This window comes from Anarhichas minor, unplaced genomic scaffold (genome assembly GCF_050575085.1).
Source record: "Anarhichas minor isolate MPS153535 unplaced genomic scaffold, ASM5057508v1 ptg000012l, whole genome shotgun sequence".
Classification (NCBI taxonomy): domain Eukaryota; kingdom Metazoa; phylum Chordata; class Actinopteri; order Perciformes; family Anarhichadidae; genus Anarhichas; species Anarhichas minor.
In genome coordinates, this window is record NW_027466458.1 from 7,757,136 (window position 1) to 7,769,039 (window position 11,904).

At 46.1% G+C, this 11,904-nt stretch overlaps 1 protein-coding gene across 4 annotated transcripts in view; it reads left to right on the forward strand.

Annotated features, from left to right (window-relative positions):
• Positions 1 to 11,904, forward strand: part of micall1a (MICAL-like 1a) — a 20,248-nt gene continuing 8,344 nt past the window's right edge. For 2 of the 4 annotated variants that reach the window (XR_012953524.1, XM_076090613.1), the window contains exons 1-15: positions 1 to 911; positions 3,803 to 3,851; positions 5,090 to 5,231; positions 5,501 to 5,601; positions 6,770 to 6,918; positions 7,025 to 7,596; positions 7,686 to 7,746; positions 7,954 to 8,387; positions 9,405 to 9,796; positions 9,878 to 10,012; positions 10,108 to 10,234; positions 10,543 to 10,633; positions 11,324 to 11,397; positions 11,614 to 11,728; positions 11,818 to 11,864. Coding sequence is in view for 3 of the 4 variants with exons in the window: in XM_076090613.1 (XP_075946728.1) it covers positions 769 to 911; positions 3,803 to 3,851; positions 5,090 to 5,231; positions 5,501 to 5,601; positions 6,770 to 6,918; positions 7,025 to 7,596; positions 7,686 to 7,746; positions 7,954 to 8,387; positions 9,405 to 9,796; positions 9,878 to 10,012; positions 10,108 to 10,234; positions 10,543 to 10,633; positions 11,324 to 11,397; positions 11,614 to 11,728; positions 11,818 to 11,864 (2,632 nt within the window). In the remaining variant the exon portion in view is untranslated. The remainder of the gene's footprint in view (positions 912 to 3,802; positions 3,852 to 5,089; positions 5,232 to 5,500; positions 5,602 to 6,769; positions 6,919 to 7,024; positions 7,597 to 7,685; positions 7,747 to 7,953; positions 8,388 to 9,404; positions 9,797 to 9,877; positions 10,013 to 10,107; positions 10,235 to 10,542; positions 10,634 to 11,323; positions 11,398 to 11,613; positions 11,729 to 11,817; positions 11,865 to 11,904) is intronic. The other 2 variants (XM_076090614.1, XM_076090615.1) reach the window with 2 other exon arrangements.

The window sequence follows — 11,904 nt, forward strand, 5'->3', positions numbered from 1 at the left end:
ACGTGTAGGCGACGGTCCGACCAATGCAACGGGGATGGCGGCGCTTGGCTGCTTTAATCAACATTAATTGTCCGGAATATATTTTTTACAGTGTGTTTTAATTTTGTTGACGCAAAGAGGGCGTTGCCATTAGCGCGCGACTTTTCTTTTTGTCCAGCGTTTTGCAGTCACTGCAGCAGCAAATAAAAACCTTATTGTGGTCCACCTCAAGGAGGACACCGTCACCTCTGCTTCGACTGAATCCGCATCATCGCCCCAAACCGGGTCAGAGGCGACCCTCAGAGACAGCCAGCGCCCACTAAAGAGAAGCAGACCTGCACACTGTACAGTTAGACATGACGAGCAGAGGCGCTAACGGACCACAGCTAGCTAGTTAGCCGAGTCCGCTACGTCAAGAACTTTGTTGGCAAGCTACCGTTATCAACTCTGGATATCAGTGTTTTAGAAGTGAGTGGTTCTGGTCAAAGTACGTTTCCACGTTAGATGTTGTTATCGCTGTCGGAATAACTCGGTACGGGATATAAACTCGGGTCATAATGCACGTTGTACTTGGAAAAAGTGAGATAACATCTAGTTAGCCATGCTAGTTTTCTTAACGTGACTCACTTGCTGTCAATGTATAGTACCGCAGCATCGGGTGTTGTCTGTCGCACCTTCGCTGAGAAGCTGCTGATGACTCGTTAGTGACCAAAAGGACAAAGAAACCCAAGAAACGAGACGGTTTTAATTGACAGGAATCCCGGTGACTTTGATTCCTGTGATACTGTGATGGGGTCTCTGAAGGCTCTCCAGGAGTGGTGTCGCATACAGTGCGAACACTACAACGACGTGGAAGTAAAGGACATGTCCACGTCCTTTCGGGACGGTTTGGCGTTTTGTGCCATAATCCATCGTTACAGACCAGAACTGATGTAAGTATCGACTATATTAACGTAACATCACATAGCAGCGGGCTCCAGTGAAGCGTGTGGAGGCGTTGTTTTGGCTTCATACTGTTTTAGAAACTGTTTTTAAGTGCTGTAGTATTTGGTATCTTAATCCATTTAGGATACAAATGCAGAACAAACGCAGTAACGTTAGACTGCTCTAGATAAACCAGAGAAAGGGGCTTTAAGGACTCCTGATTAAAAAAGGTCACATTTTTTTAGGTATATATACATTATACATTTTAGGTAGAAAGCACTGCATATGATAGTATTAGTGGTTAGATAACATTTGCTTTACATATGCAAAAAAAATGCCATTTCTGTTACATTTCTATCACCATTCTATGTTTTAATGTGTGTGTGTTGTCAAAAACACTCAAAGTACATGTGTTAGGAACATTGTACACTGAAAGGCCAGTGTGCTGTGATTAACTGAAGCTGACAAGCCATGCCCTGTCTGTGACAACATACCCCTCCTCCCTGCATTCTACACCTACACACACATCACAGAAGCCACCACAAAACACAACCGCACTATCAGTGTGACTAAAAAGGGTTATCGAGATGAGGAAATCCAGACCAAAAGCAAAAAATGTCCCACTTATTTAACTTACAGTTAATAAGTGCCTTTGCTCCAACGGCACGAAAAGGCTGACGTATGTTATTTGGTGAGGATCAGCCTTTCAGTACTTAATAAGAGGCCGTCATGTGTTTGTTACTTGTATTTCATATCCTGTGAATCAAGGCAGGCAAATAATTTGATTTGAAATGTTTCCGTTATTTGCAGTGTGACAGTAAATCTAAACAGAAACTCCTTCATAAGACGTTGGACATGCGTCTCTGTGGAGAAGCACGAGTCCTGTGTAGCATATTGTGCCTCAGTGTAGCTCAGTGGGAAGTGCTCTCTATTGACAGCGTTACGTTGGTGGTTTAACTCCTTCTGAAAGAAGTCAACAGCCCTTCCTGTCGTCAGAAGATTGTGCAAAAGCAGCCAGTAAACGACATGTCATGTCCCTCTTTTGTCCTTGTGGGGGAACATGTGGCGTGATGGAATGATTTTTGACAATAAGTATCTTGCTCATGCTGCTAACCTCTCAGGTGGTCCAGGCTTTTGTGAACACATTGGACTGTGCTTGGATTGTATTAGAGCAAACGTTCAGTGGACCAGTCACTGAAGGACAAGTCAGTGAAGTTGGATCTAGTCTATCTGCAGTAAAGCTGAAAGTAAGAGAGCGAAGACAAATCCTAAACACCCAGCTTTCAAGCTCTGCCTCTTCAATTTGTGACCCAGCACGTCTCCCTGTTCAGCCCAACGGAGCTCGCTGTGATCCAGACAGACAGTTCGTCAGGCTAATCTGCAGCTGAGACCTCCGCCTGTCAAACTGCATTTAGCTCTTAATACTGGGCCCGGCCATTGTATGGTGACCCTGCCTGCACTCTGCAGCCAATGTATTCCCATCAAACTACAACACACTGATGCAGAGGAGGGAGAGTACTCAGTGCAGCAAATGGCCTCATCTCAATTTCATTGTCACTCCACCCACTGGAGAGGGAGTAGACATGGCTGAGAGTAATCACCCGTGTCCTGTATAACCACAGTGCGTGTAACAGGGAGGTCAACATTTAAATGAAATCTATTCATTCATGCACTATGCAGCAGTGCAAACACTCACGTCATCCACTTAGTTTTACTTTTTAGATGTTCTATGTACTACTCCTCTTCTATTAACTACTGATTATTACATAATGTATAAGACTCATTTTTGATTGTCCATCCTTGACATCACCAAATCCCAACCCTGTATGCTCCAGCACAAGCGTTCCCGTCTGACTGAACCAGATTTAGCAGAAATACTGGTTCACCCGGGTTTTGATCATCATGTGTATTTTAAATGCCTGACACACAGACACACACACACACACACACACACACACACACACACACACACACACACACACACACACACACACAGACAGCTCCTCAGCAGTCCTCTTTCCCAAAATAAACCGTGGAGCGAGACTCTTGAGTCACAGTGGATTAGGTTTGCAATTCAGATCACATACTGCACTTCATTCACGTCAGTGTCGGCTGGCACCGACTGTTCTGCGAGTGTCAAAGAATGTGTGAAAACGTTTTTTAAAGTAGCTGAAGCTCTGACAGAGGACTTGTGAGAACACGGTCTTGATATTAGAGCTGCTGCTCGGTGTGTTTGGGACCATGAGAACTAGATTAGAGAGAACAGAGGTCACTTTGTGTGGCTCCAACACGGAGCTCATTCACGGGGTTTTTCCTTCTTGAGAGTTCCACATGGTCTCCACAAGCTCTCACCGGGGTCACGGTGTTTTCTCCCCCCTGCCACACTGTTGTCCTACTAATACACACTTATATTTACTTATGCACACGACGGCACTTTCATCCAAGAGCACCTCAGACATTTTCCAGTTTTACTGCAGGATGTTTGCTGGCGGGAGCCTGGCTCTCGTTCCATCGCCGCTGGCACTCCAAAGCAGAGCCTTGTAATTATCAGCCCATCGCTCCTGTTTGGTGCTGCAGTGTTTTTCCTCTTGTACTGGCACATCAGGCCTCGTTTATGTGGGGTTTTGGGACCAGTTGTCAGCTTTGGTAGTCTGGAAGCTCAACTGCTCACCGTCATGCTGTCAAGCCAATAATAGCTTGTTGATGGTTCATAACATAAGTGGACACAGGTCAACAAACTCAATACAGCACCATCCTATATCAGCGTGGCTATTTACTGCTGTCTGGTCTTCTGCTGTACTATAGTGCTGACATAAAGGAGACACCACGATGTGCAGTTGTTGTGTTTACATAAGTGTACACTGACTACCTGCATACATAATCTTTCTTGTCATTTCAGTGACTTTGGCTCGCTGTCTAAAGAGAATGTGTACGAGAACAACCGACTGGTGAGTCAACTTTACCCGCTGTATGTTTTTGAAATATCAACACTCCCGTGATCTTGTGTTGCATGATGTTTTCAGTTAGTGAGACCATTTGCTCCTGAAGGGGGTGAAATCACCTACTGCGAGTGCTTCATTCAGCCATCAGATTCCTAATCCTTAGTGACGACTGCATGCAGTCACGTTGGGTGTGACTTCAGAGTGTTTGACTGTCTGTGTGAAGAGCAGCGTTACTCAATCCGGATGGAGCCTGACCAGGGAAAAGAGGGAGGAAGCCAGAGCATTCAGTGTCATAAGAAATCCTAACACAGGCCTTCGTAGAGACGACGTAAAGAGGATTTTAGGTGCAAAAGTGCTGAATTTGCCGCTTATAAATCTGGTGGTTAGAAACCAGTGAAGAACTCTTACATTACATTTCCCTCGTTGAGTTTTTCCACATCGTCTGTCAGCAGAACATCGAGGGGGTTTCCTCACTTCCAGTCCGAGCTAAGCTTCGGCAGCTTTTTGCTGCTGTTTGCATACTTTGTATCCAATTTGGTTTAGTTCCTCTTTACCTGTGTGAAGCATTTGTTCACTGGATTATTTCAGTGTTGTGTGACGGCCAACGATTGTAGCCCTTTTGTTATGTAACTTTACCCCCACCCCCGTCTCATTTCCTCAGTGGAATATTTCATTAGACCGATGGTTATCCTCAAAGAACAACACGTTACATTATCAGCAAGTGGCTGGTGTTTTGGCAGCAGTCAGACTATTCAGGTCATCCAGTATGTGCCGGTTGGTGGGCTGTGACCAGCATGTTTCTTTTTTTACACACACGCAACAAAGACATTATTCTGTCCTCAGCGTTGTGCAACATTTTCATGGCATGCAGTAACTCGACTTCCTGAACAACAATGTTCTCACTCACCCATAGTGGTATCAAGCAATGCAAATAGTTTTGGTTTTGTTTGCAGAGGTTTTTAGACATCAGCCTCTTTAGATTGCTCCTCCCACCCCAGTAGAATGAAGGTAAATGGAACTTTGAAACCCAACAGCAAAGTGTCTTCCCATAAATATTGTCCCAGTTACTGAGGCTGATCCACCTACGTCCCTCGCTGTCAACAGTTTCCATAGCAGCTCCTTTATGCCGTAGAAATAGTCCCAACACAGTGCGGGAGATTAGTTTCCCCTAAACGAACGCACTGCTTACTGTTTCTCAGCATCTTCCTGATCGTCCTCCCTCCTCTGTCTTTGCTTCATCGTAGGCCTTTGAAGTGGCAGAGACACAGCTGGGCATCCCGGCCCTGCTGGACCCAGAAGACATGGTGTCCATGAAAGTGCCTGACCGTCTCAGCATCATCACATACGTCTCCCAGTACTACAACTTCTTCAACAACAAGTCTCAAGGTGGGTTCAGGGAATTTATTTGGATTTCTCTTCAAGCGCTGTGCACATAAAAGACATCTAATGTTTTGAGGTTAATGTGGTTCTTACGATTTTGACCATATATTTCACAGATAATATTAATTTGATGACTTTTCCCGTCCTAATTTCAGAGCTATAAAAACTGTCCACCCTCTGCACATCTTGAGATGGAGCAACCTGTACAACTCTTGGGTCTAACAACCTTTATACAATTCATTTATATCATTAACTGATGACTTCCTTTTCTGCAGCAAACCCCCCGTGCGTGAAAAGGCTGAGTTCTGTCGGTCATAATGAGCCGACCCAGAAAAGGCCACCGACCCCTTTGGAAGACAAAGTGGTTGAGTCTGAGGTAAGAACAAGACGCGGCACCAGGAGAGATGGGAACTACGCTTTGCATGTATTGATATTGATATTCCTTTTACTCTAGGCCACACACAATACCTTTTAATACCTGCATCACTGAACTACATTATGTCTGCATGATACTCTACTGGAGCTACATGTCAACAAGCTCTATTATTTGATTAATATTGTTTATGGTGTCCTTTGAAGGCCCGGATAACCACACTTAAACCGCATCCCTGTTTTTTCTCTTTGGATTATCTAAGTGTAATTCTGCATGGGCTATTTGGGGATATTAAGTCAGGATCTGTACAATACAAATCCCATCCTGCCATTGCAGTACAACAATAAGTACTTCATAAGTACTTCTTCCTTGTGTGGGCTTTGTGTTGCACAGCAGGGGAAAAGCTAAGCAGCAGAGGTAGAGTAAGTCTACAAAGATAGCCTCTGTATCCTGTCTCTCTTTTCTTTCGCATGCCTTCAACTTCTTTCCTCCATCGCCATACTTCCATGTTCTGGCAACCCTCCCCTCCCCCCCCCCCCTCTTCAGATGGAAATCCATTCCACTCCCTCCTCTTCCTGCTCTTCTTCCTCATCCCATCTGATCCCCCCTCCACTCTGTGGTCCTGAGCCTAGGCAGTAGGATGGGGGTGGGGGTGGTTTAGGAGGTAAAAACAGAACAGTTAGGTCAGTTAAGTCTTTTTTTTTTTTTTTTTAAATACTAACCGTAGCACTATCCTAACGCTGTGTGCCAAGTTTTGCAATGCGCTGCTGCTAACTCCTTTTTTGTTTAACACAAATAAATAATGACAAAAATAAAAGACTAAAAACAGTAAATCTGTCCTAAACATCAATCATATCCTCACAATGTGACTCAGAACCACTAACCCAAGCGGTTTGGATTTTCTTACTAATAAAAACTTACAAAAGACACACATGTTTTCTATTAATCAAATTATGTTTTAAAAAGAAGTATGCAGTTTAACCACGTGAGTCAATGAGCAGTAGATGTCACCTTAGTCGAGCAGCTTTAGCTAAACCAAATGAACGATCCACATCCTCATATCCTGACTCCGTGTTTGATCTCCCCCGTCCACCATTACTCTCCATCTTCCCCCCCTTCCCCCCGACGTCTCCCCTCTCCCTGTGAACAACGTCCCGGTCGCTTGCATTAGCCGAGCCAGCCCGCGCAGACGGGCGAAGAAGCGGTTGCGGCAGTCGGGCGCGGCACGCTCAGCAGCACCTGTGCCGCCTGCCAGAAACATGTTCACCTGGTGCAGAGATTTCTGGTGGACGGCAAGCTCTATCATCGCAACTGCTTCAGGTGAGCACTGCAGCTACGGCTACTGTCTACCTGTGTACCTGTGACTTTATATCTCAACACTCTTTAATGTTGATCTTACTGTCTTCCTGTGTCATCGTTGTCTCAGGTGCACAGAGTGTCGCAGCACTTTGCTTCCTGGATCCTACAAATTAGGAAGCAACTCCGGGGCCTTGGTCTGTGCACATCACCTTGCCAGGCATGCTTTAGCCAATCAGAACGGCCGGCCAGATTTTAGTAAGAGAGCAGTGGTAGGTCAGTCGGCCAGGATCCCTCACACCTCGCTCTCTGACGGGGAACAGACTGCTCCTCCAGTAAGCCAGACAGAGGAAGCGGATGTGCCTGCTGATGACTCTGCCACAGCTGTTACAACAAATGGAGCAGATTCTTTGGAGAAAGCGAATGTGATGGATGGCAATGGAGAGACAGAGGGGATACCTCGTTCTTCTTCTCCTCCCAACCCTTTTGATGAGAGCGATGAAGAAGAGGTGGAGGAAGAGGAAGATACTAAAACACCAGCCAAGTTAACGATCAATGGGGACCTCCCTTCTACGCCGATCAGTCAAAATGAAGGTGCCAGTCGGCCAGTACCGGCTCCTCGCCGGGTCTCTGAACCCGCCCCTCCTCCTCGCCCTGCCCCTCGGGTTCGGTTACCCCGTACGGCAGACCGCCTTACAGCCGGTGCGTGCTCGCTGCAGAATATACATTATTATAGATAAAGAATACAGGATCTGTTGATATTCATCCTCACGTTTTTCTTGAAATCACAGGTGAATGCCAGAAGCCTCCGATTCCTCCCAAACCTCGAGAAAGATCACGGTCTCCTGGAAGGTAGCTGAACTTTCCTTAAATGCCTGTTTGTCCCTCCATTGCCACCATTTCATTGACCTTAATTATATCTTCATTGTCTGTCTCAGTTTTGAGTTTCACCTTGTTGCACAATGTACTTGCTTGACCCTCCATGCCTCCATTTGGCCTTATTTTGTTGTCTTGCCGTCTGTGACCCCTCCATCCCTATCTGTGTACCTCACTGTCCAGCCTGTCTAGTGCCACCCATAAACCCAAAGACCCACCTTGGCTCGCCCTGGTCCAATCAGAACCCAGGAAGAAGAAAGCCCCTCCCCCTCCCCCTGCAGGACTGGCAACCCCTCCCAATATAGGCTCTCTGTCCTCTCTCAAAGGGGAGGGCTCCAGACCCAGCACACCCCCTGCACCCGCCAACCCATTCGAGGACGACGAGGATGATGACGAAGATCAAAATGACGAGGCAGCGGAAGAAGAGGGCAGCGGAGGAAGTGCAATTCCACCCACAGTGGTGGCTACTCACCCGTGGTACAGCATCACTCAGGCAGCTGACGCGACAGGTGCAGACACTCCCCCGAGTGGAGGGAGCTCGTCCCGCTCTGCGAGCCCCGGCAGCGCCAAGAGCAAGAAACGTCTGGCACCACCACGGCCACCTGCAGGTCACCACGGTCAGTCTGATCTGTGCTCCCGTCGTGTGTTATCCACCGAGCCATTTGTCATTTTGTACAGAGGAGAGAAAGCAAAGACAACACTATACGTTCTGTTCGAGTTCCGTTTATCGTCATCTCACCTCACCAGCTAGTCTGTACTTGACATGAAAAATGACCCTTTAGGTGGTACAGTAGTAATGTGTACGTTTGTGGAGGAGAACATGTTTGTTCATGTTCGAGTTCCCTCCACTGCATAATAATGAAGAGCAGTATTTGGACATTTATTGGAAAACGACTCATTTTAAGCATCGTGCAAGAATCTTTCAGTTTATTGATCAAATCAAAAGTTAAGGTGAACATGAATACAGTTTTATTTAATATTTAGTTCATGCATGCTTTATTGGATTGAGGTCATCTGATTGACTTGATTTGATGACTATATATAAGGATTATTGTCCATTCCATTGTGATGCATTTGATTCTGTTTGAGCCAACGAGATATTTCTTTTGTAGACGTAGTTTTTAGAGCTCTTCAGGTTTATGACTGTTTATTGTTCTTAATCTGTTGTGCTGGAATTTCCCCGACCTTCAGAGTTCCTCATTGTGTTCTTGCTTCATGACCAAACTGTTGTTTTGTATCTCATTATATTTTCTGTATCAGATCTTCATCCTCACCGTAGTTTACCGTCGGTGCCACTTTGTCTTCCTCACTGACATGTCCTCGTGTTAACGCTCAATGTCACACCTACAAAGAGCTTGTTAACCTAAACTTACATTTAGTAACTACGAGACAAAACACACCTTTTAACTTTGATGTTCAGTTTAGAAATGTTAAGAGCTCTAAATCCTGATCATCTGATTCTTGAACAGCTTATTCAATATGTATTCAAACACACATTTAAATTGTATCTTGGCACTTTTATATAGATGTTCATTGTTTTTTGTTCTTTTCCCCATTCCCTCTATATCTCCATCTGTCTCAACTTCCATTCCCGTTTGATTTCTGTTCCCTGGTTTTTACTAAACCGTCTTCAGTTCTCTCTCACTCTCAGCCCTCCTCTTGCTCTCCCTCTCCAGCTCTCAGCACAGAGAGTCTGTCCTCTGGCTCTGACCGCAGCTCCTCCCATCGCCATTTGGGTGGCAGTGCCAGCAGCGACCAGGAACACGCCTTCACCAAAAGTGTGTCGGAGCCTTCCATCTGTTCACCGTGCGACTCTACGCCGTCTCCTTCCTCCTCCTCGACCGAGCGTCTGCCTCATCCTTCCCTGAGCCCCTACCCTTCTCCCATGCCGTCAAATGCCAGCTCAGCTCCAGCTACCCCGCAGCCCAGTCGCAGCTTTGGGACCAATGGGGCCGTAGACCCTCCACCACGACCCCCGACGACCCCCAGTCCATTGGCCTCAGGAGCCCCCCAATCACACAATAAGGTAATAGGTCCACCTCCAAAGCGATGGACAGCAATACACTTTCTGCATTATACTCCGGCTTTATCTCTCTTCTCATTGTAGCGGATCTGTAAAGAGAACCCGTTCAACAGGAAAGCTTCTCCCTCCCCTGCTAAATCTAAAACCAAACCACCAAAAGGCCCCCGTCCTGCCAGACCCCCGGCCCCCGGCCATGGCTTCCCTCTTATCAAACGCAAGGTAGAAAACTAAAGACAACATATACTGTATGCTTTGGCATGAGAGAAAAAAATATATAGAAAATGCATGAAGAAGTTCTCCAATGATCCATCCAGGTGCAGTCAGACCAGTACATCCCAGTAGAGGACATCCATGGGGAGATGGGGCAGCTGGAGAAGCAGCTGAATGAGATGGAGCAGAGGGGAGTGGAGCTGGAGAAGAAGCTGAGAGACAACCCCAACGGTAACATGGCGCACTATTTCTACTGGAGTTTGTTGAGAACAAGTTAAATCAGTTGAAGGCCAGTTACATGTTGCAAAGGATGCAGTGCATGAAGTTAGGTTCACTATATTCTAAATTGAAAACTTTACTAAATTGACGGTGTAGCTTAAATTGCTCACAGAATTATTATAAAGGATTGTAAAAATCAAAACAAAAGATCACCGAGACATAAAGAGGGGGAAGGCCATATCCCTAGATTTGACTTGGAAGAACTCTACATGATGATAGAAACATTACACGTCTATCTCTGTGCTCCTCTTTGTGTCCAGATGAGGATGAGGAGCACCTGTTGGTGGACTGGTTCACTCTCATCCATGAGAAACATCTTCTAGTGCGCCGAGAAGCTGAGCTCGTCTACACGTACGTATGAGACAGCAGCGAGGAATCATAAGCCTTCAATGCCGATTAGTTGTTTTTACTTTACTTAAACACACAGTGTGTCACGGCGTGTCACGGCGTGTCACGGCGTGTGTAGTTGGGAGCGGGTCCTCTTCCGTGGAGTCCGCCGTCTGGCACCGCCATGTTTCAATGCAGCCCAGAGCAGTGAAGCCGAACACTGTACTCTAGCGAGAGCCTTTTGTGTTAACTGAAGTTAGTGATAGATTCCAAACCCCCGTATTAAACGGGCCCCGGTGCTAAATAATATACGACCGGAGTATTGATGAGCTCCGACTAAACTGGTGCTTTTTATCTGCACTCTTTGTGTGATTTATTATCACGCTGCAGCTTCTCCTCTACTCCTCCAGGTGAAGTGAAGATTACTTCCCGTTATCTAGTTGGTTGCGATCTCTCCACTAAACGTCACACCCTGTTCCTTTAATGTGCTCCTTCACGTCTCTGTGAGCTGGGTGCTAGTTGGTCAGAGAAGGCTTTCAGGGATACTACACCCAGCTTTTTGCAAATGCAGCAGACTTATTCGGTTAAGCTACTCGGGCACGGTGCTGTACTAGTATCCCTTATCGTCGACGTTACAATAACAAGTGTAAAAGTACCGTGTTAAATTGAAGGTTACGAGTGTGTAAAGTACTGTGTACATGTTGCTCCCTGCAGAGCGAAGCAGCAGAACCTGGAAGAGAGACAAGCTGACGTGGAGTATGAGCTGAGGTGTCTTCTCAATAAACCAGGTGTGTTTTGCCCCGTTATGATAAGACAACCTGTAGTCCGGTCCAATGTCTGCCCTGTATGTGCTTGTGTGTAATGCTTTACTCATGTTACAAAGCAAATTACTGCTACCCACACTTAAGTATGATATGTGTGTGGATATACAGGTTAAGAAGAAAAAAACGACATTTGTATGTGCGTTGAATTAAACCTGTCGCTGTGATCCCTTCCTTCCCCAGAGAAAGACTGGACAGAGGAGGACAAAGGTCGGGATCAGGAGCTGATGGCTGAGCTGGTTACCATCATTGAACAGCGCAACCAAATAGTTAACAACATGGACCAGGACAGGCAGAGGTAACCAATGCCAATGAACTGTGTCTCTCTGCAGGGACTCCACAGTGTTCTTCATCAGTGATGTTAATCTAATGGTCCTTCTGTCACAGGGAAGAAGAGGAGGATAAACTTATGGAAGCCATGCTGAAGAAGAAAGGTAGGATTTAGAGTGAGCTCCATTTGTAGTTAAAGATTCA